Below are 24,259 nucleotides of genomic sequence, written 5' to 3'. Positions count from 1 at the left end.
GGAAAGTAAGTGAGTACCACCCCTTTTGCCGGAGTCATGTGATCAACTTTTGCGACCTTCTGATGAGCAAAGTGACTGATGGAAGGCAGATTCACTTAACACCCATGTCACTAATTTAACAACTGCAGTCATTCACGTAACAAATGCGGCACGACAAGGCCATAAAATGGGGCAAAAGTCACATAGACAACTGGCTCACTTAGCAAAGAAAGTTTTGGGCTCATTTGTGGTAGTAATTCAAGGACTATCTGTACAACTCCAAGTAGCTGTTAAGTCTAATCTTAGCAACAAAAGGTTGACTTTGAGAGCATCCTGTTTGAAAGAAGGGAAGACAAGACAAGCTTGGTGATTTAATCAAATGTTGGTCAACCCTAGCAATGTTAAGACGGGTGGAGTTCAACTCCCAGAATTCCTCAAGCCAGCAATTCTGGGAATCCCACAAAAGAAAGTTGCCAGGGTTGACAAACATTGGTTTAATCCACTATCCACTTCTTTTCTCCTCTAACATAATCAGATTATCTCCTTTGTGCAAGTCCCAGAAGGAACCATATCTGTTCCCATTCTTTGCTGAGAGGTGCTTTATCTGGAGAGATTGCTCATTATGGATTACAGGAAGTCCTTGACTTCCAACAGTTCGTTTAGGGACTGTCCAAAGCTACAACGGCACTGAAAAAAGTGACTTCCAACTGTTTTTCAGAGTTACAACTGTTGCTGCATCCCTGTGATCATCATCGTCATTTAATCCCTTGTGGGGTGGAGTCTAGGCAACTGAATGGAGATGGCAGAGTATTTTAATGGCCGGATGCTTTTCCTGTCACCAATGCGGAGTTTTGTTCAGCAGATATATTCTCAATGTGCCCAGAGAGAGAAGTATCTGTCTCTACCTAGGATCGAATTCGTAGCCTCCCGATTGTGAGGCAAGAGCTCCACCTCTAGGTCATCGCATCACTCCTGGCACCCCCGTGATCATATGATCGAAATTTAGATGCTTGGGCTACTGCTTCATACTTATGACTGTTACTGTGTCCCAAGGTCATGTGATCCCCTTTTGCGCCCTTCTAACATGTGAAGTCAATGAAAAAGCCACTTAACAACCAGGTTACTAACTTTTTATCAACTTCAGCGATTCGCTTAACAACTGTGGCAAGATGTAGGCAATTGAAGAATGACGTTCGGCAGAATGCAGCACACTGCTTCCGTTTCTGGTGTCATTGTATCTTCTTCCTGGATGATCTCATTCTTGCTCTGCTCTGTGTTATCTGACCTTCTTCTGAGTCGGGGAAGAGGGAGGAGGATTGTCCAATTAGAACCCTGTTGCTATCCTACCTTTTATCTGCCTGTGTAAAACTGTGTAAAAATAAAAGCTCTCGGGGAGACATCTTGGAGAGACATCTTGGAACAAAGCAAAAGCCTGGACCTCTAATTTACAACATCAAGAAAGGTCATAAAAAGGGCCAAAACTCACTTAACGAATGTCTCAACTTAACAACAGACATTTTGGACTCAATTGTGAACGTAAGTCAAAGACTACATGTGGTTTTCCTTTAGGTCCTCCACTTAACATTAGTTTGTCACACCGAGAAAGAGTTCTCTAGTCTAGTACTCACAGCCCTAAAGAGACTGGGAAGCAATGCTGAACTTTTGGTGACTGCAGTTAGTCCTTGAATTATGACAATTGAGCCCAAAATTTCTGTTGCTAAGCGAGACGGTTGTTAAGTGAATTTTGCCCGTTGTCATGCGGTTGCCAAGTGAATCTGGCGTCTCCACTGACTTTGCTTGTTGGAAGGTCGCAAAACAGGATCACATGACTTCGGGATACTGCAACCGTCATAAGTATGAACCAGTTTTCCAAGCATCCAAAATTTTGATCACATCGCTCTGGGGATGCTGCAACGGTCGTAAGTGTGAAAAACAGTCACAAGTCGCTTTTTCAGGGACTTTGTATCTTCGAACGGTCACTAAATGAACTGTCGTAAGTCAAAGGCTAGCAATATCTAGAATTTTAAGAACGAGAGAAGAATAGAAAATGCTCCTACAAGAACAGAGAGAAATCTGAGCATCTGGGTTTAAAGAGGAAAAAAAATTAGGAAATTTTACGTAGCTGTTTCAGAAAAAGGAAAGATAATGGAGTTTATGGTTTTTGATCATGTCCCAAATGCAGATGCACATACACATACATGAACCTTAAGAAAATATATCTAGCCTAACATACGAAGTGAAAACATTCTTATTAACACCATTCTCAACCTGTTTGTAGGATAACCTTCAATAGCTGGATTCAGACAACACACTAAGCCAGGGGTCAGCAACCTGCGGCTCTGGAGCCACCATGCGGCTCTTTCATCCCTCCGCTGCGGCTCCGTCACTCAAAATATGCATCACAACAGCCAATGTGCAACACCCGCTGGCACCCGATTTATTCAGCATTTCAACCTCTGGTAGGCCACCCATGGATAAATCCAAGAAAAGTTTCAGAAGAAAACAGAACGTTTAATTCAACTACATATGGCTAGTTTTGTGGCCGCTCAAGAAATAGTCAGGCACGGGAAGGATTCTGTGGCTCCCGGTGTTTTCTTTTCTGTGGGAAACAGGTCCAAATGGCTCTTTGAGCATTTAAGGTTCCAGACCCCCGCACTAAGCCATAAATGGTTTATGAATCGGGTTTATAAACAGGTGGCTTCGTCCGTCTCAGCTTAGAACTGATCCCAGGCAATATAACTAAAACATTGTTTCTGCCAATTGAACAAACCATGGTTAAAGTCAACGGTGGGTTTCATAATTTCTTACCACTGGTTTGCCCAGTGTGCGCATGCTTGCTTCACACACACACCACCCGCGCATGTGCCCGGCCTCAAAAATGTGGCTAAGTAGGATGGCATTACACCGGGGCGGGTGGTGGCCCAGCCCACCCGCAGTCGCTGCTACCGTTTCACCCGAAGCGGTACGAACCGGCTGAATACCACTCCTGGTTAAAAGTTACAACCTTGCACATAAAATTGAGTCCATGTATTTAACATTCGGATGGTGTCACTGATTATAATTCGTGATAGCAATTCTCTGAGCCTTAGAAGAAAGACCCCTTAATAAACTTAAATAAAGGTATCGACCTTTTTTTTTTTTTTTTTTGAACAATGGAGAATCCAACAAATTGCTGATTTCTGACCCAGAAAAGAAAAGAAAGACAGATTTCTGGAAAGACTTTACATGTTAATTAGATTTGCCGTTACGATGAGCAAAAGGTTCTTTTATTTCCGATATCTCCATGTCGGTCTGGATATAAAAAAATAAACCAAGCGAAGAGAAAATGTGTGTTTGGTGTCAACCAGGGGAACTAGCCGGAAGGAGCAAGCGAAGGTCCAAAGCCGTAATTCCAAATGCATGAAGAAAAAAGCGAGGCGCATCAATTAAAGGACCTAGGATAGGTGAGCGTGCAATGTTTGAAATGCGTGCATCAAACAATAGGTACAACCAGTGGTGGGATCCAGCCGGTTCGGTAGTTAAATTCCTGGCTGGCCCCGCTCCGCCCCTTCCAGGAGTCCCTAAGCGCCCAATTTTGGCTCCCAGGTAAGTGCAGGGAGGCCTCCTAAACCCCCCCTCCCCCATGGCCTGTTTTTGCTCTCAGGAGGCTTCAGGGAGGCCTCCTAGGCCCAAAATGGGGCACAGGGGGTGGTACGTCCCCCCACCCCGCAGCCCGTTTTTGCTCCCACGGGGGTACAGGAGGCCGAGTGCTGCCTGTCACACCTCCTGGCCACGCCCACCATGGCCACACCCACCCAGCTGGTCATTAGGGCAGAGAACCGGTTGTTAAATTATTTGAATCCCACCAACTGGGCACAACTATTTATAGAAATCACCACTCTTCCGGGACACAGAGCAGTCAAATCAAGAAAATATATTTTTTTTTCAGTGTCAACATACAGCCTTTCCGGAGTCTTTTTAGTTTGAGGCAGGATGAATACCGTGCATAACTTTGAGCATTATAGCCACATACCTGCTACCTACCCTTCTAAAATATTGTTATTAAAGATACATCCTGGAGAATGTTCACATCACAAACATGAGTAATTTAATTCCCATGAATTTCGCTGGGGCCTAGCCAAGTCTTGTCTCAGAGTCACAACTGAACATGAAAGATCAAAATTCTGTAGCTTGCACAACTTAGAAACCAGTAAACTGGGGGTGGGGGGGTGGATAAATCCTAATTATTGTTTTTTTTTTTCCTCCTTACTTCCTAGAAATTATCGTTTTCATTTCTAAAGACGTCACGGAATGCTTTTACCCATTCAACTGCCCTTTTCCTTTTGAAAGCAAAGAGTGCTTTGTCCCAGCAAAAAAAATAAAACAAAAAATAAAATACAGAATTGGCCAAAACTTCTGAGTGAATGAAACAAGAACCCATTGGGGAAGTTGAAGGGAGGTGACTCACATCTGGATGTTTAACACGTGGATCAGACAACACCGAAAGTCAAGCTGGGCGAACTGAGAAATTTCTCCCCCCCTCCCCCGCCACCTACATTTCATGGAAATTTTTTTAGAAAAGATGGGTAGGAAAAGAAAAAAGAACAAGGGAAGCTGGACAAAGCATTTAAAATAATAATAATAATAATAATAATAATAATAATAATAATAATAATAATAATAATAATAATAATAATAATAATAATATCTTTATACAAAGGTACAGGACTCTACAGCAAGTGAAAAGGGTCAAAATTTCATGAAATGGAAACAAAACAGTGGTGAATAGCTGGATTCCAGAAGGCACTAAAAAGTACTGTATTTTTCAGACTATAAGATGCACCAGAGTATAAGACGCGCAAGATTTCGAAAAGGAAAACAAGAAAAAAAACACAGTGTTTGGCCTGCGCGCGTCGGGTTTTTGCCCTCCCCGGTCCCCAGGATCACTCTGCAGGCCTCCCAAGCCCTCTGTGCGTCCCGCTTTTGTGAAAAACGAGCCCGTTTCTGGCCTCCTGAACCCCCCCCCCCACGCATCCTGTTTTTGCCCTCCCCAGCCACCAGGAGCATTCTGCAGGCCCTCAAACCCTCTGCGCATCTCATTTTTTCAAAAAACGGACCCGTTTTCGCAAAAAATAGGCCACTTTTCGTCTCCCGAACCCCCTATGTGTCCCATTTTTGCCCTCCCCAGCCCCCAGGAGCACTCTGCAGGCCTCCCAAGCATTCTGCGCGTCCCGTTTTTGTGAAAAACGAGCCCGTTTCTGGCCTCCCAAAACCCCCCACACATCCCGTTTTTGTCCTCCCCAGCCCGCAGGAGCACTCTGAAGGCCTCCCAAACCCTCTACACGTCCCGTTTTTTATGAAAACGGGACCCGCGGGGTGTGTGTGTTTTGGGAGGCCAAAAATGGCCGTATTCGGTCTATAAGACACACTGACATTTCCACCCTCTTTGGGGGGGGGAAATGCTTATACTCTGAAAAGCACGGTGATTTTTCTCAGCTCCAGCATCCTTTTTTACACATACAAAATTAAGTGCCACACTTTTACCCTGTTTCCCCCAAAATAAGACATCCCTGATAATAAGCCCAATCGGGCTTTTGAGCGCATGGCAATAAGGCCAAGCGCTTATTTCAGGGCTCAAAAAAAATATAAGACAGGTTCTTATTTTCGGGGAAACACGGTATATATACTTGCACTAACCCACTTAATATTGTTCGCTTATCAAGCTATGCAGTGTGACTAGGCGAGTCGTCAAAAACACCTTAAACCACAACTTAGCAACTATGTAACATCCTGGTTTTTGTTTGCTTGGCCTGGGCCTAGCCGTGGACTAGAGTCCAACACTTTGCGCTCAGTTGTGGTTTGTGGAATAAGTCAACAAAGGCATCTTTCACAGCAATGATGTTTCTAAACTACCACAGTTGGATTGGCACAAAGGGCATTGAAACCAAAAGCAAACCAACCCATTTGGGCTCAACAAAAGCTGGCTTTAAATAATGGGGCTTATTTCTAAGCAGGCATCTAGACCAGAAAGCTCCTTTTAGGTAAACTACCCAGGGTAAATAAATATGTAGGATTAGAGTCCTGTGCAAACAGGACGATTTTGCATGCTCAGTTAAGACACAATGCATGTTTTGCCACATAGCATTATTTAAGTTATTTTCCCAAGACTTGCCCATCTATTTTTTTCATTCTTTTTCTTTTCCTTTTTTCCCTTTCTTTTCTTGCGTCTCTTCCTTTTTCTTTTTTCTTCCTTCCTTTTTTCCCCTCCTTTCCTCCCTTTTCTTCCTTCCTATCTCCCTTTACTTTTCCTTCTTTTCTTTTACTTTTTTCTTCCTCCCTCCCTCCCTTTTTCCTTTTTTTCCTTCCTCCCTCCCTCCCTTCTTCCTTCATCACTCCCTTCCTTCTTTTTTTCCTATGATGACTTACAGTATCTGACCCCATGGAACAGTGGCCGGTGGCCAAAACTAAAACCCTTTCAAAGAAAAACCAAGGTTAGGCCCCGATAAAAATCTCGTTCCCAAAATCTCACACCCACCCAATGCAAGAGCACCATGAACATCCTGGCCCTGGTCCCTGAAGGAACAGCCAAGTCTTTGCAGACTTCTGAAGAAACCATCAAGCAGTGCCACGAAAGGTAAGGCACCCTTTGAAAAAGAAAAAAGTCGAGCTTTCCACACAGATTCAAGCTTAAGTCCTTTTCCTTCTCTCAGTGAGGCACCAGCCATTGAACCAGGCCGAATCCCATACGGAAGTAGTCGTTTGGAAGGGAGGATCTTGAATTTAATGTGAGCTACAGCTATTTCACAACCTTTGATGTGGGAAGAAAGTTCTTCGCCTCGGCTGCTAAGCCACCAGAGAGCAAAACTGTTGCGCTCTAGGTTTAAAATCTAGGAAGAAAAATAAAAAAGTGCCGGATGGAACAAACTACCAGACAGGAACAAAACCACTTTTCTTGCTAGTCATTCTATAAACCGGGCAAGGAACATGCTTAGTCCGAAAGCTACCTTGAAAATTTCTGGAATGTTCTAGGTGGTGCGCAGGTCTTTTTCACAGGCATGAGTTGGCCCCCACCCCAAGACCGACGGCTTGCGAAACTGGCCATCTGCACCTTTTCGAAGATCGGCCTTGGGTTGTGTTGCTGCACTTGGCATGGGTTCTTTCAAAGCAATTAAGCCGTTTTTTGCTGCCAATGCATCAGAGTACAAGGTGAGCCAAAAAGGTGGTTATTATCCAGGCAGACCTTGGCAAAAATCCAGGGTTATAGAAATATTATTACCTGCGATAATAACTCTCTTTTCAGAGAGAGAACCCAGGACATGTGAAGAAAAAAAAAGAAAAGAAAAAAGAAAAAAAAAGAAAAAAAGAAAAAAAGAAAAGAAAAGAAAGAAAAAAGGAAGGAAGGAAAGAGAAAGAAAGGAAGAAAGAGAGAGTCAGAGAAAAAGAGAAAGAAAAAGAGACAAAGGAAGAAAGACAGAGAGACAGAGAGAAAGAGAGAGACAGAGACAGAGAAAGAGAGAAACAGACACACAGACAGGGACACAGAGAGAGACAGAGAAAGGAAGGAAAGAAGGAAGACAGACAGACAGGGACAGAGACAGATAGAGAGGGAGAGAAAGAAAAAGAAAAAGAAAGAAAAAAGAGAGACAGGGAAAGAGAGAGTGGAAGGAAGGAAGGAAGGAAGGAAGGAAGGAAGGAAGGAAGGAAGGAAGGAAGGAAGGAAGGTTGGCAAGGGATCATGGTCCATTGGTGGCTTGCCGAAAGGGTGCCAATACGATAACGGGCTCGGGGGGGGGAGGTGTGCAAACACGGCTACGCATTTGCATCCTGACATCTGAGGCAAGCGCAGTACGCAACGTTTTTACAGCGTTCTCACGAATGACCTGATTTGCGGCTTGCCCTTCCTTCACCCTTCCCGAAAGGCAGAAACCAAGAGTTGAGGAAACCAATGACATCATTCTCTCAATGAATTTTATTCTTCCTTCATGCCACCCGGAGGCTAGAAAACGATACAAATACCTCATTCAGGGGGAGGGGAAAAAAAAGAGTTGATGTTTTCCAATGGTGTGAACCATCCAACACTCATGATAGGGTATCAATTAAACCAGGGGTGGAAAACCATGGCCCCTTTATGACTTGTGGATTTCAACTCCCAGAATTCCTGAGGGAACTATGGCCCCCTTTATGACTTGTGGACTTCAACTCCCAGAATTCCTAAGCCAGCCAGCTCAGGAATTCTGGGAGTTGAAGTCCACAAGTCATAAAGGGGGCCATAGTTCCCTCAGGAATTCTGGGAGTTGAAGTCCACAAGTCATAAAGGGGGCCATGGTTCCCCACCTCAGATATAGACCGACGTCTTACTCAAGCTAGCTGACTTGTGAGCTTCAGATCTAAGCAGGTCTAGGTTAACATGGTCAAGAGCGAGGAGTTTTGGGTATTGTAGTTCAGCTAGAGGTGGTGTGGCTTGGAGTGGACTACTCATATACCATTGTCCATTGTCAGAAGCCCAAACAGGTGGGCCTCTTGCTGAGCCTACCCAGCCTCTTTACCTTCACAAAAATGACTTTTTAAAAAAAGAAATTGGAAGAATTCAGGAGCCTACCCGGCTAAGCATTACAAGGAAATTAAAAAAAAATAAAAATCTAGTGTTAACCATGGATTCATCCTGACTACACACACTGTGAAGGGAATATTCTGCCGGTGGAAAACTTGCTGCTTTTTCCCACCCATCCCAGAAGGCTGCCTTGTCTCCAGCACTTGATCAAAGCTTCATCCGAAAGGCAGAAGGACATCCTGGTTTTTTCTCCGGAAGAGACACCAAGGTGGTTTTGCTCCCGTACTTCAGCAGAAGAGACCTCCAAACTTTTGGGACAAGTGAAAGGCAGAGAGAGAGAGAGGACTTAGTACGTCTTCTTGTATCAGCGGAGGAGAGACAAGCAGAAGAACCTCATCTTGGATTAACGCAAGAGGAAAAATTGGATTATAGTCTCAGGGCACCCTCATTCTCTGGGCAAATTCTGCATTATCATGGCCCTTTGCCCTCATGAGCGTGGCAGCTGATCGGCAGGAAAAGAAAAAAAAAAAGAGGACCGAAAATCCAGGAATTACAGTCAGCGTTAGTGACATTTGAAGAAAAACAAAAAGAATTTTGAACCATCCCTCCACTCGCTTCTCTTGAAGGGTTGGGTCTTCCAAGCTGCCAGGCCGGGCTGCTCCACCAGAGGAAGAGAAGGGAGGCCTAACCCCTATCCGCCTTAGGATTTGGATTTGGCAATGGCCAAGCCAATCAGGCCCGCCAGACTGGCTGCTCCCAACGCCATGCCGCCAACGATCGCCATGCCAACCAAGCCATCTGTGGAGAGAACAAGAAGGGAGGGGGGGTGTCATCCTTGAGGGTCAGTTAAAGACGGACACGCCGAAGGGACTTTGGACGAAAGGGAGAGAGGGGCGTGCGGGACAAACCTGTTACCATGGCAACCAACTCATCTCCCACCCACTCACCCCCCACCCCTTCAAAGGAGTAGTAGCCGCCACGCCTGCCTTCCTGAGGTCAACCAAGATCCCTTGGCCATCAATCCTAGCTTGGGTCCTTTCAGAGACACACAATTACTGAGCAATCTTTAAACATTAACTGCTGTGGAGTGTACAGTAGTGGCCAAAATTGTGGAAATCTTTTGGGAAAAGTGTATTTTGGAGGTTTGATGGCTAACAACACCATTTTTTATTTTTTTTTTGAGTTTCAAGATAATCCTATCCCACTGCTGGGATGGCCTGGGAATAGCCTAGACCTTAACCCAAATTGAAAATCTATGGAGCCGACGAAAGAAACTTGTTAGTCAGAAGCAATCCAGCAATAAAACCCAGTTAATAAAAGCAATCCTTCAACCTTGGTTTCACATTAGCGCGAGCTGCACTGGCTCCCGGTAGTCTTCTGGGTGCGCTTCAAGGTTTTGGTTACCACCTTTAGAGCGCTCCATGGCTTAGGACCTGGTTATTTACGGGACCGCCTACTACCACAAGCAGCCTCCCACCGGCCGGTAAGCTCTCATAGAGAGGGGCTCCTCCGGGTGCTGTCAGCTAAACAATGCGACTGGCGGCCCCCAGGGGAGGGCCTTCTCTGTGGGGGCACCCACTATCTGGAACGAGCTCCCCCCAGAGATACGGAGGATCCCGGATCTACGCACTTTCCGCCGTGCTCTTAAGATTCTCCTATTCCAGCAAGGCGGACTGGCCTAATTTTCTCCCCTGTTTTAAAATTCTTTTAAATCAAAATTTTAATCTGTTTTGAATTATTGGGATTTTTTAATTGTCTCGGGCTAAATTATTTCATCTGGTTTTAATTATGTCTTTTAACTTTTGTATCTATGTATTTTATTTTGTGCCTGTTCACCACCCTGAGTCCTTCGGGAGTAGGGCGGTATATAAATCTAATAAAACAAACATAAAACAAAACAAACATAACAGCTGCAGAACTAAAAGACTTGGTTCACTCCATGGGAAGATGTTGTAAGACGTTGTAATGCTAAAGGTTACCCAACTACGTGTTAACTGATCATTTGTATATCTCATTTATTTCTATGGTGATCATTTTTGTATATCTTGTTGTTTTTCTACGTGTTTCACTTTTCTTCTTTATACTGTAACTGCTATTCTAATAGCAAATCCTTCATAAAAGTTATTGCGTTACATTCTTGATTAAATTATCTTTCCGTTGATATATAATTTTATGGTACTACTCCCCCAAAAAAGTGGTGTTATTAGCTGGTTTTGGACACTACACTTTTTCCCAAAAGGTTTCCACAATTTTGGCCACTACTGTATGTATGTATATATGCATGCATGTATAAGTAGTTCTTGACCTATGACCACAGTTAAGCCCAAATTTCGGTTGCTAAGTGAAACAATTAAGTTTTGCTCGTTTTACAGCATAAGTGAGTTCAAAGGGACCTTGGAGGTCTTCTAGTCCAACCCTCTGCTCAAACAGGAGACCCTACCCCATTTCAGACAAATGGCTTTCCACAGTCTTCTTCAAAACTTCCAGTGTTGGGAGTACTACTTCTGGTGGCAAGCCGTTCCATTGTTCTCACTGTCACTCTCCTTATTTCTAGGTCGCGTCTCTCCATTTTACGACCTTTCTTGCCACGGTTGTTAAGCAAATCCCGGCAGCCGTTAACTTAGTAACACGGTTGTTAAGGGAATCCGGCTTTCCCACTTTCACTTTGCATGTCAGGTGGTCACAAAAGCTGATCACCGAATCCTGGAGCACGGCAACCGGCATAAATGCATGCCGATTGCCAAGCGTCTGAATTTTGATCATGTCGTAACTGCAACCGTCGTTAAGTGTGAAAAACAGTCATGGGTCACTTTTTTTTTTTTTAATGCTGCTGTAATTTCGAACGGTCACTAAAAGAGGGGCTGTAAGTCAAGGACTACCTATATTTATGTATGTGTGTATATATATGTGTATATACCGTTTCCCTGAAAATAAGCCCTATCCCGAAAATAAGCCCTAGGCCCGTGATGTCGAACCTATGGCACGTGTGCCATATGTGGCACATGGAGCCATATATGTGGGCACGCGAGCATTGCCCTAGTTCAGCTCCACTAAGCATGCGCATGCTGGCCAGCTGGTTTTCAGGCCTTCCGGGCACACCAGAAGTTGGCAAACTAGCTGTTTCCGGCCTCCGGAGGGCCTCCGGAGGAGTGGGAAAGGCTGTTTTTGCCCTCCCCAGGCTCCTAGAAAGCCTCTGGAGCCTGGGGAGGGCGAAAAACAGGCCTACTGGGCTCACCGTGCCAAAAGCGGGTGGACCGGGGGGTGTCACATCCGCATGTGCGGAGGGCATTGAATTATGGGTGCGCCCCCCTGTGCTCCCCCTGCTTTTGGCACGCGATGGCAAAAAAGTTAGCTATCACTGCCCTAGGCCCATGATGGCAAACCTATGGCATGCGTGCCACAGGTGGCACATAGATCCCTCTCTGTGGGCGTGCCAGCCATCGCTCCAACCCAGCTGCACCGCGCATGCGCACACACCTCCTGTTGGCAAGCTGGTCTTAGTGTATTTGCCGCGCATGCGTGGGCGGGCAGGGAGCATGCGCAGAGGGGGGTGCAGGAGGCTTTCCAGGCTGAAAATGGGGCAATGGAGGAGCCTTGCGCAGCGCCCCATTTTGGTGCAGGAGGCTTTCCAGGCACAAAATGGGACACGGGGTTTGGCCTGGAAAGCCTCCTGCACCAACCTGGAAGCCAAAATGGGGCACGGGGGTGCTTGCATTGCATTTTGGGGATTTGGGCACACGCGCGTGCATTCAGATACATGCACACGCTTTGGGCATTCGGCACCAAAAAGGTTAACCATCACTGCCCTAGGCTGTTTTATACATTTGTGCCTAATTTATTTTATTTATTTATTTTATTAAATTTCTATACCACCCTTCTCCCGAAGGACTCAGGGCGATGAGCAGCCACAAGATAAAACACATAAATACAAAAATTTAAAATAAGTTAAAAACGAATTAAATAATTTGGTTGAACAAATTTAAAATACCCCACAATTTAAAAACAAATTAAAATTTACATTTAAAAAGGGGAGAAGATTTAGGTTAATATTAGTGCTATCCCCAAAATAAGCCCTACTTAAGAGCCTGTGCAGCCAACTGGCTGCCCATTTTGTTGTTGAGGTGCCGCGGCCACGAGGCAAAGTGAGTGAATGAATCTGCCCCACACCGGCTTACTTCAGGGCCCCCGCAGCCCAGGCCATCCACGCCCCGACATCTGTCTCGCGGTGGCAGCACCAGCAGCTATGTGCAGCAGGAACCCACATGGCTGCCGGTCTACTTCTGCTTTGTTCGCGGTGACAATGGAGCAGGAGGCCGAGTGGTGTGTTGGTGCCACGGCCGTGAGGTGAGGCAAGTGTCGGGGTGTAAATCAGTGCAGGGCACGTAGAGCAACTCCACCGCCGCCTCGCCTCGTGGCCACAGCACTGGTGCATCACTCTGCCTAATGTTCCGTTGCGGCCACGAGCAAGCAGAAGTGGGCCTCCCGTACATGGGGAAAAAAAATAAGACACCCCTGAAAATTAGCCCTAGTGCTTATTTTGAGGCCCAAAGGAAAATAAGACCCGGTCTTATTTTCAGGGAAACACAAGTATGTATGTATGTTTTAGAGGTTCAGCAGGTTCTGACCAGTTCTGGAGAACCGGTAGCGGAAATTTTGAGTAGTTCGGAGAACCCGTAGTAAAAATTCTGACTGGCCCCGCCCCCATCTATTCTCTGCCTCCCGAGTCCCAGCTGATCAGGAGGAAATGGGGATTTAGCAGTATCCTTCCCCTGCCATGCCCACCAAGCCACGCCATGTCCACCAAGCCAAGCCCACAGAACCGGTAGTAAAAAATTTTGAAACCCACCACTGGTATGTACGTATGCATGTATGCATGTATGTATGTATGTATGTATGTATGTATGTATGTATATTTAAATAAAACCAGTTTGCTGAGAGTGTACCACCTCTCACTTTCATAGTTCTCTAGATAGAAATAACACTCTTTAATCATCCAGGTTTGTTGCATTTGTTAAAAGCCAAGATTGCACTTCTGATTCATGGTTAGGGTTAGATTAGTGCACGTTTTGGTCTCGCAACTGTGAAGCTGTGTTTAGCTCAATTCTTTACAAACCAGGATAACCCAGAGGTTAAAAAGAATAACAGCAGATTGGGGAAAATCCCATTAGCCGTTGTTCTTTGGACTGGGATCCAGTACAATCGATGTGAGCTAAAAAGGACCGGCCTTCTCTACCCCACCTCTGCCCCCTAACCAGAGGTGGGTTTCACATATTTTTACCACAGGTTCGCCCCGCGCGCGCCTTCCTTACATGCGCTCGCCCACCCGTGATCTCTGCTACAAACCAGCTGAATACCACCACTGCCCCTAACCTTTCTGCATGGCTCTCTTGATCAGTTTTTCCATCTCCAAAGCTTGCGTGTTGCTTGGCTCAGTCTTCAACAGGCCCCGGATGTACTTCAGGGCCTTTTCGTATTCCTGTCACGGAGAAAGAAAGAACAGCAGTCATATCTTGGACACCAGGTGAAGTCACGCCGACCCATCGTAGGAAAGAACAACAGAAGCAGATGGATGTTCTCAAGTTCTAACAACAATAGGGGATGGGCACAGGTAGTTCCTCGACTTACGACCGCAATGGAGCCCAACATCTCGGTTGCTAAGTGAGGCCTTTGTGAAGTGAGCTTTGCCCCATTTTACGACCTTTCTTGCCACAGTTATTAAGTGAACGTGGCTTCCCCGTTGACTTTGCTTGTCAGGAGGTTACAAAAGGCGAACACGTGACCCCGAGACACGGCAACCGTCATAAATACAAGTCTGTGGCACAAAGCGTCTGGATTTTGTTTGTGTGGATGTGGGATGCCACAACGGTCGTACGTATGAAAATTAGTCCTGTCGCTTTTTTCCGGGCCGTTCAAACGGTCACTAAATGAACTGTTGTTAAGTCGAGGACGATCTATACAAAGTTTTGGGACTGGAAGCCTGTGAATTCTTAGTTATGGTCAGGAAAGGAAAATAGTTCAGGAATTATTCAAATAAATTTTTCTGTTGTTATCTCACATATGTTCTTCTCTTCCTCACTAGTATCAATCTCTTCCCACTTATTGCTATAACCATGTGCTTGTATCTTTCAATTTATATTGTTTTTACTTGTTTCCTAGTACGATTTGATAGCTTATTAGTAACCTTGACTATCACTAAGTGTTGTAACTTTTTATTCTTGATGAATATATTTTATTCTCCTTATGTACACTGAGAGCATATACACCAAAGACAAATTCCTTGTGTGTCCAATCACACTTGGCCAATAAAGAATTCTGTTCTGTTCTGTTCTGTTCTGTTGTTATTCTGTTATTCTGTTGTTCTGTTCTGTTCTGTTCTGTTCTGTTCTGTTCTGTTCTGTTCTGTTCTATTCTATTCTATTCTATTCTATTCTATTCTATTCTATTATTCTATTCTATTCTATTCTATTCTATTCTATTCTATTCTATTCTATTGTCTCTAGATGACTTACCAGAAAATAGATAAACACAAATAAAACATATAAATTAAAATTAAAAACATGGCAGCTGAGCTTTATAAAACATCTGTCAAGAAACCAAGGGACAGCTTCTATTACACTTCTGGGGCTACAGATCTGAGGAAAAAAACCATATTTTTAGGGTTTTGAGAAAGGACAGCAGGGTCAGCATTAACCTAACCTCAGGAGGAATGTCCCAAATATGCTTTTTTTTCGAAAAGATAACTGGACTTTCCTTGTTTTTCCCTGAAGACGTTTCACTTCTCTTCTCTTCATGTTTCGCTTCTCTCCACTTCTGACAGAACTGAAGAAGCTTCTTAGATGGGAAGTGAAACGTCTTCAATGAAAAAAAAATCCAGTTGTCTTTTGAAAAAGCACCTTTGGGGCAACTGTGACCTGGATGACTGAGAATCTCAGGAGGAATGATGTTCCATAGAGCAGGTGCCATGGCAGAAAGCCGTGAGCCCTGCTGGCCGACATTCCTTAACTGTCAGCCTTACGAGGAAGATCATACAGGGAGAACATGAGAAGATGAATTAATTCTATTTTACAGGTAGTCCTGGACTTACAGCAGTCCGTTTAGAGACCGTTCAAAGCTACGACGACACTGAAAAAAAGAGACTTAAGACCATTTGTCATACTTATGACCGTTCGTAGCCTCCCCGCCATGACGTGATCAGAATTCAAATTCAAATTCAACTGATTCATATTTATGACGGTCTTCCAGACTCATGTGATCGCCTTTTGCGACCTTCTGACAAGCAAAATCAATGGGGAAGCCAGTTCCAGTTAACAACCGTGGGACTAATTTAACATCTGCAGTGATTCACTTAATAACTGTGGCAAGAAAAGTCTTAAAATGGGGCAAAACTCACTTAACCAATGTTTTGCTTAACCTACAGAAATTTTGGGCTCCGTTGTTGTCATACGTCGAGGACTTCCTATCCATGCTCCTTATATTCATTTATTTTAATACAAATAGTCTTCCACTATCAGCCATTTGTTTAACATCTGTTCGAAGTTACAAAGGTGCTGAAAAAAACGATTTTATATTTTATATATATATATATATATATATATATATATATATATATATATATATATATATATATATCGGGAACAACTAGCACATATGTGCGAGGGGAACCTTTACCTTTATATATGCACACTTCGCAGGACTATCGTAATGTCCACCTGGACATGAAATCAAAATTCGGGACCCTGGCATGTACCGTATTTTTCGGACTATAAGACACACCTGACTGTAAGACGCACCTAATTTTAGAAGAGGAAAACAACAAAAAAGGTTTTTGGCCTCCGCGCACCCCATTTTCAGCCCCTTTTTTGGCCCTTTTCCAGCCTTTTTTCGGCCTGTTTTCAGGGCTTTTTCGGCCCATATTTGAGACTTTTTTTGGCTCGTTTTCGAGGCTTTTTTCAGCCCATTTTCGAGGCTTCTTTCAGCCCATTTTTGAGGGGGGGGTTCGGTCCATTTTTAAGGCCTTTTTCAGCCCATTTTTGAGGCTTCTTTCAGCCCATTTTTGAGGGGGGATTTTCGGTCCATTTTCAAGGCTTTTTTCAGCCCGTTTTTTCAGAAAAACAAGTGGGTGGGCGGAGCTGCAGCAATATTCGGTCTATAAGACACACAGACTTTTCCCCCCCTTTTGGGAGACAAAAAAGTGTTTCTTATAGTCCTAAAAATACTGCATTTACAACAATTGCTTCATCCCAAGGTCACGTGCAGTTTGTAAAATGGGGCAAAATGCACTTAACAAATGTCTCACTTAGCCACAGAAAACGCGTGGCCGTTAAGTCGAGGACTACCTGTACTGTTCACCTTAATAGAAACTTGCGCATCTGAAAGTACAATTCTTCCGTCTCCTTAGCAGCCCGGGAAATGAGGGTGGATCCCTTCTGAGTCTTTCTCCACCCATTATATGGCCTTTTCTTATCTGACCGTTTCCTAGGCAGCATTTCTTTGCCCCGTCGTTCAAGGCCATTCTCACCTACCATTACAGGTAGAGACAATAGGGCAGAGGCGGTCCCCGTAAGGAGACAGGTATGGGGATTAAATCTAATGACTATGGACACATTCCAAGGAAGTTGTCCATTCTTATAGACAGAAAACCCAAAAGTGGTTATTAAACACAACAGTATTATCCATGTTCAGGGACCAGATACCTACAAAATTAAATAAGTTAGTTAGTTTAGTTTAGTTTATTTGATTTGTATACCGCCCTACTCCCGAAGGACTCAGGGCGGTCAACAGCCACAAGATAAAAACACATAAATACAAAATTTAAAAACAGAATAAAACCAAATTAAACAATTTGGCCGAAAACAGATTTAAAAACACCCCAATAAATTAAAAACAAATTAAAATTTGTGTTTTAAAAGGGAAAAAGGGAAAAAAAATTAGGCCAGACCAGCCTGGTGGAATAAAAAGGTTTTAAGAGTGCGGCGGAAGGTGCGTAGATCCGGGATCCTCCGTATCTCCGGGGGGAGCTCATTCCAGATAGTAGGTGCCCCCACAGAGAAGGCTCTCCCCCTGGGGGCCGCCAGTCGACATTGTTTGGCCGACGGCACCCGGAGGAGCCCCTCTCTAGGAGAGCGTACCGGCCGGTGGGAGGCTACTGGTGGCAGCAGGCGGTCTCGTAGATAACCAGGGTAAGGGTAATCCTTAGTTTACAACCACAATTGAGCCCAAATTTTCCAACAGCAAGACAGTTGTTAGGTCAGTTTTGCCCCATATTACGGCCTTTCTTACCACACAGTTGTTCAGTGAATCACTGCAGTCCTTAAGTTAGCAACACGGTTGTTCAATGCATCTGGCTTCCCCCATTGACGCTGCTTGTCAGAAGGTTGCAAGAGGGGATCACATGACCCCCGGGAAACTGCCATCGTCACAAATACATGTCAGTTGCCAAGCATCCAAATTTTGGTCACGTGACTATGGGGCATGCTGCCAACAGTCGTCACTGTGAAAAACGATCGTAAGTCACTTTTTCCAGTGCCGTTGTGACTTTGAAGGATAGCAAAACAGAATAACAGAGTTGGAAGGGATCTTGGAGGTCTTCTAGTCTGACCCCCTGCTCGGGCAGAAAGACCTATACCTGTGATGGTGAACCTACGGCCGTGATGGCGAACCGGTGGCACACATAGCCATATCAGTGGGCATGCGAACTCAGCTCCGGTGGGACCGGAAGTTGTTAAACGGGCTGTTTTCGGCCTCCGGAGGACCTCCGGGGGAGCAGGGAAGACTATTTTTGCCCTCCCCAGACTCCTAGAGAGGCCCTGGAGGCTGAGGACAGCAAAAAACGGCCTTCCAGTCCCACCGGAAGTTGTTAAACAGGCTGTTTTCAGTCTCTGGAGGACCTCGGGGGGGGGGGGAGGAGGCTGTTTATACCCTCTCCAGACTCTTAGAGAGGCCCTGGAGCCAGGTGAGAAAGAAAAACGAGCCTACCGGGCCATAACATGCCAGGAGCGGGAAGAGTGGGGGGTCATGTGCATGCGCGGGGGCAGGGCACATAGAATTATGGGCATGGGCACACACTCGTGCGACACCCCCCGTCCCCCCCTCTCCTGGCACGCAATGGCAAAAAGGTTAGCCATCACTGACCTATGGCATGCGCAGAGCCCTCCTGGTTTTTGGTCTTCGCGGGCACCGTAGCACCAGAAAATAGCCGGAAAACGGCCCGAAAAACAGCCGGAAAAACAGCCGGAAAACCAGCCCAGAAAACAGCCAAAAAACAGGCATGCGCGCACCAGCCAGCTGGTCTTCGGATTTTCAGTGCTCCGGTACATGCATATGTACGCGCGTTCCAGTTTGGGCATTTGGTCCCAAAAAGATTTGCCATCACTGACCTATACCAATTCAAACGGCTGTCCAAATCTCTTCTTAAAAACCTCCAGCGTTGGAGCATTCACAACTTCTGGAGGCAAGTCGTTCCACTGATTCATTGTTCTAACTGTCCAGTAAATTTCTCGTAATGAATGGTTGTGCGAGGGCTTACAACCATTGCTGTTGTGGGAACAAACAAGATGACATTGGTCCAATGTGCCACTGCTGGAACACAATCCTGGACTACCCAGAACTTGGGCCTAGGAAGACTTCAAGGAAGGAAGGCATGGGATACCTCTGCAGACACCCTTCTCAACATGAGCTTTATAACACTTAATCTCTCCCCTGGTGTAGCCGACAAAGCGAGAAGAGCCCGTGGCTTAGAGGGTAATACGTTTACCTAATATATGCAAGTCCTAGAGGAGATCAACCCTGACTGCTCTTTAGAAGGCCAGATCCTGAAGATGAAACTCAAAATATTTTGGCCACCTAATGAGAAGGAAGGACTCATTGGAGAAGAGCCTAATGCTGGGAACAATTGAGGGCAAAAGAAGAAGGGGATGGCAGAGAATGAGGTGGCTGGATGGAGTCACTGAAGCAGTTGGCGGGAGCTTAAATGACTCCAGAGGTTGGTAGAGGACAGGAAGGCCTGGAGGAATGTTATCCATGGGGTCATGATGGGTCGGACATGACTTCGCAACTAACAACAACAACAAAATATATGCAAGTAGCCTGGGTTCGAATCCCAGAAGGGTATAGCTAGCTCAGGGGTCAGCAACCCGCTGCTCTGGAGCCGCATGTGGCTCTTTCATCCCTCTGCTGCAGCTCTGTCGCTCAAAATATGCGTCACAATCGCCAATGTGTGACACCGCCGGCATGCGATTTTTTGTAGGCCAACCATGGATAAATCCAAGGAAAGAAAAGTTTCAGAAGAAAACAGAATGTTTAATTCAACTACATACATTAGTTTTGTGACTGCTCAGGAAATAGTCGGACATGGGAAGGGTTTTGTGGCTCCCCATGTTTTCTTTTCTGTGGGAAACGGGTCCAAATGGCTCTTTCAGTGTTTAAGATTGCCAACCCCTGGGCTAGCTGATGAGAGCTAAATAGTTTGAAAAAGACCCATCTGATCATCAGGGCGAACCGGTTCGCTCCCAGCTGATTGCTGGAGATACCGGTTTCCCTTTCTTTCTTTGTCGGTAAACGTAAATTCAACACAAAAATGGTTTGTCGCGAAAGCGACTGCCTGCGAAGGCTCCTGGATTGGGGCTGAAAGGCGAAAGCGGAAGCAGTTTGCGCCGTCCCATCATTGGGCAGACCAGGTTGCCCTGATAGACTGGTCCCACTGGAAAAAAACACTTCTCAACATGAGGTTCTCCAGATGTTAACAGCTGCGGAACGTTGGGAGCAATAACTCCAATATATGAGGGAGAGATTGTGCTTTTCCATTCTTCTTTTCTGCTTTAGACAACAAACCAGTGGTGGGATTCTACCGGTTCGGACCGGTTCAGGGGAACTGGTATCTCCGGCAATCAGCTGGGAGCAAACCGGTTCGCCCCAATGATCAGATGGGCCCACCCGCCCACCTGTGCTATTTTCCTACCTTTATCTCCTCAGCTGATTCGCGTGGCAGAGCCGACTGCCATGCGAATCAGCTGTTACTCCTCCGAAGAAACCCGGAAATGAAGATTTCTTCAAACTGTGCACGCGCGCAAAGCGCGCGATCACCGAACCGGTTGTTAAACCGGGAGGATCCCACCATTGCAACGAACATGTTGAAGTCTGGCATCCAGATGTTTTTGAGAGGATCATCGCGTACTCACTGGAGGGAGGTTCAACAGAGAGACAACAACTTCCAGACCATCTCATAATGTTTTTGAACTGGACAGGGTTCAATTCAATTCACCTCACCCTTGCAATCTTGACAGCTTATCTCTTGCGCCACACAGAAGCTTCAAAACAAGCCTGAACTTCCTTCCATCAACCATCCCCTTCCATTCCTGCTCTCTTAAGGCCTCATCGCGTATCCTACCGCTGGCTCAAGTGGGATTTCCTCTTGAGCAAACACGATTAGGAATGCACTGTACGCGCAGCTGTGCTTTGCACAGATTCCTCCCTCCCTCCCTTGGACCCGAACTTGCTTCTTATCTGCACTGCTGTCTTGACAACATGCCCGAGGATCGAAGAGTTATGATCACGGCACTGTGGCAGTCCATAAAAAGCCCAGATAAGAGGATCAGCCAAGACAGATAAGGATGGCCAACGCCCCGGCTTTCCATGAAGTTTATGAAGCCAAGATTAGTCGTCAAGAGATAAAGCAAAGGCCAAGTGAACAGGGAGACACGGGGAGAGTCAACCCCACACACAGCCAAGGTTGGGGAGATAGTTACATCCCTCCGAGTTCCTCTTTCACAATCCCACCGCCTTCCCCAGTTCCAGAAGACCAGACAAAACAACAGGTGCTGTTGATCTCCACAAAACCAGGAGATTGGGAAAACTTATTTTCAAATTGCCGAAGGAAGAAAAGTATCGGTGGGAGTGGAATCGTTTTAAAGATCCCTAGTTAGAGGTCTGTTTTGTGGTTAAGGTTAAAAAACAAAATAAGGCTCAGTACAGAGGAAATATTAGTGTAATGTCTTAGTAAGACCACACCTATAGAGTAGGTGTGTATAGAGTATAGAGTACTATATCCAGTTTTGGTCACCACACTATAAAAAAAAGATGTTGAGACTCTAGAAAAAGTGCAGAGAAGAGCAACCAGGATGATGAGGGGACTGGAGGCTAAAACATACGATGAATGGTTTGCAGGAACTGGGCAAGTCTTGTAAAGAGAAGGACCAGGGGAGACATGATAGGATCCTTCCAATATTTGAGGGGCTGCCACAGAGAGGAAGGGGTCAAGCTATTTTCCAAAACACTTGAAGGTCAGGCAAGGAATAATGGATGGAAACTAAACAAGGAGAGATTCAACCTAGAAATAAGGAGAAATTTTCTGACAGTGAGAACAATCAACCCGTGGAACAGAAGTTGCCTTTGGAAGTTGTGGGAGCTTCATCACTGGAGGCTTTCAAGAAGAGCTCGGACTGCAGTTTGTCAGAAATGGTGTAGGCCAGTGATGGCTAACCTTTTTGCCATCGCGTGCCAGGAGGGGGGGGCGGGGGAGGGTCGCGCGTGCACGTGCCCACGCGCATGCATGCGCAACCCCCTCTCCCCCCCACTCCTGGCACAGGATGGCCTGGTAGGCCCGTTTTTCTTTCTTACCTGGCTCCAGATTCTCTCTGTGTATCTGGGAACGGTAAAAAAACAGCCTTTCCCACTCCCTTGGAGGCCCTACGGAGGCTGAAAGGGCCCATTTCCCCACTCCCGGTGGGACAGGAAGTGACATTTTTTGCTGTCCCCAGCCTCCAGAACCTCTCTAGGAGTCTCTAGGAGCCTCTCTAGGAGTCTCTAGGAGCCTCTCTAGGAGTCTCTGGAGGCTGGGGACAGGAAAAAACGTCACTTCCTGTCCCACCAGGAGTGGGGAAATGGGCCCTTTGAACCTCCGTAGGGCCTCCAAGGAAGTGGGAAAGGCTGTTTTCGCCATTCCCAGATACACAGAGAGGATCTGGAGCCAGGTAAGGAAAAAAAACGGGCCTTCCCCACCTCCACAGGCCCTCCAGAGGCAGGAAACAGCCTGTTTCCCTACTTCTGGTGGGCCCAGAAGGCCCGAAAATCAGCTGGCCGGCGCGCGCATGCACCCCAGAGCTGAGCTGGCGTGCTCACTAATATGGCTCCGCGTGCCACCTGTGGCACGCGTGCCATAGGTTCGCCATCACAGGTGTAGGGTGTCCTGCTTGGGCGGGGGGTTGGACTAGATGACCTACAAGGTCCCTTCCAACTCTATTCATCTGTGAAACGTTTCCTTTTTCTCTCTCACCGAAACCTTTCCAAATGCAAACAGTTCTCGGGTCAGTCACTTAATTCAAAATCTCACGTTGGCCTTTCCCTGAAGGCATTTGCCTAAATGCTATCCTGGCCTGGATCAACCAGTCCGTTTGGGGTGGTTTAAAATGTCAGCAATAACTCTTGGAGAAAGCACCTGGCAACAGTTCTCAAAACACAATGTAATCCCAGGGCAGGAAGAGAATATCAGAAAGACGCTTAAACTGTCTCTATTTTAACTCTCTTGGATGTAACAGTAACAGTAGAGTTGGAAGGGACTTTAGAGGTCATTCAGTCCAACCCCCTGCTCATACTGTACTACGGATTCGAACTGCCAAACTGCCAGCCTTTCCGATCGACAAGCTCAGTGTCTTAGCCACTTGAGCCACCTAGTCAGGCATAAGAAAAAGGGAATGGAAGCGCCATCCGGCTTTCGAGATCCTGTTACAGGTGGGCCTCGACTTACGACCGCAATTGAGCCCCCAACATTTCTGTTGCTAAGCGAGACGTTTAGTAAGCGGGTTTTGCCCCCCATTTTACGAGCTTTCTTGCCAACCGTTGTTAAGTGAATCACTGCCGTGGCTAAGGTTAGTAACCCGGCTGTTAAGGGAATCTGGTTTCCCCATTGATTTTGTGCTTTGTCAAAAGGTCGCAAAAGGGGATTGCATGACCTCGGGACACAGCAACAGTCACAAGCACGAAGCAGCGGCCGAGCATCTGAATTTTGATCGCAGGATCAGGGGGACATTTCAAAAGTTGGAACTGTGGAAAAAAAAAGTCTTAATTCGCTTTTTTTCCGGTGCCATTGTAACTTTGAACGGTCACTAAATGGACTAGTTGTTAAGTCAAGGACAACCTGTTATTTTAAAAAGGGAAAGGTTTCCCTGCCAATCCTCTCTGACTCTAAGGCACCGTGCCCATCCCTGTTTCTTGCCCGAGGGAACCAGCGTTGCCCAAAGACAATTAACTTGTATCAATAAAAAAAAAATTGGGTTCCAATAAATTTTACAGAATCTGTTTTCTGACAATCTAACCGGGATAAAAGAGACGGGAAGTGAAGAACAAACTGTATGCCAGCTAACCACAATCTAATGACCCCCTCGGCCAACACGGGAGGGAGACCAAGTCATAGAGAGGATTTGAAAAGAGAGGTAAGGATGTGGTCAGCCAAGCATCGTTGAGCCGTGGTGGCACAATGGTTAGAAATGCAATATTGCAGGTTAACTCTGCCCACTGCCAGGAGTTCGATCCTGACCGGCTCGAGGGTTGACTCAGCTTTGCATCCTTCGAAAGGTCAGTAAAATGAGGATTGTTGGGGGCAATACGCCACCTTTGTAAACTGCTTAGAGCAGGGGTGTCAAACACAGGGCCCGTGGGCCGGATTCGGCCTGTGATGTGGTCGGATCCGGCCCGTGGGGCCTTCCTGGAATATGTAAGGGACCAGCCTGCATTGCTTCGGCCTGGTCTACTCAATGC

The 24,259-nt window shown here is 45.9% G+C and overlaps 1 protein-coding gene across 1 annotated transcript in view; it reads right to left on the bottom strand.

Moving 5' to 3' along the window:
- Positions 1–7,909: 7,909 nt before the first annotated feature.
- FIS1 (fission, mitochondrial 1) overlaps positions 7,910–24,259 on the bottom strand; it is a 39,123-nt gene continuing 22,773 nt past the window's right edge. The window contains exons 4-5 of the mRNA XM_060684401.2: positions 13,880–13,985; positions 7,910–9,307 (exon numbers count right to left, since the gene is read on the bottom strand). Of these exons, the coding sequence (XP_060540384.1) occupies positions 9,210–9,307; positions 13,880–13,985 (204 nt within the window). The 3' untranslated portion in view covers positions 7,910–9,209. The remainder of the gene's footprint in view (positions 9,308–13,879; positions 13,986–24,259) is intronic.

The sequence above is a fragment of the Pantherophis guttatus genome, chromosome 4 (assembly GCF_059756535.1).
Source record: "Pantherophis guttatus breed Tessera chromosome 4, ASM5975653v1, whole genome shotgun sequence".
Classification (NCBI taxonomy): domain Eukaryota; kingdom Metazoa; phylum Chordata; class Lepidosauria; order Squamata; family Colubridae; genus Pantherophis; species Pantherophis guttatus.
The sequence above is the reverse complement of the archived record's forward strand: the minus strand, read 5'-3'. Positions and strand labels throughout refer to the sequence as shown.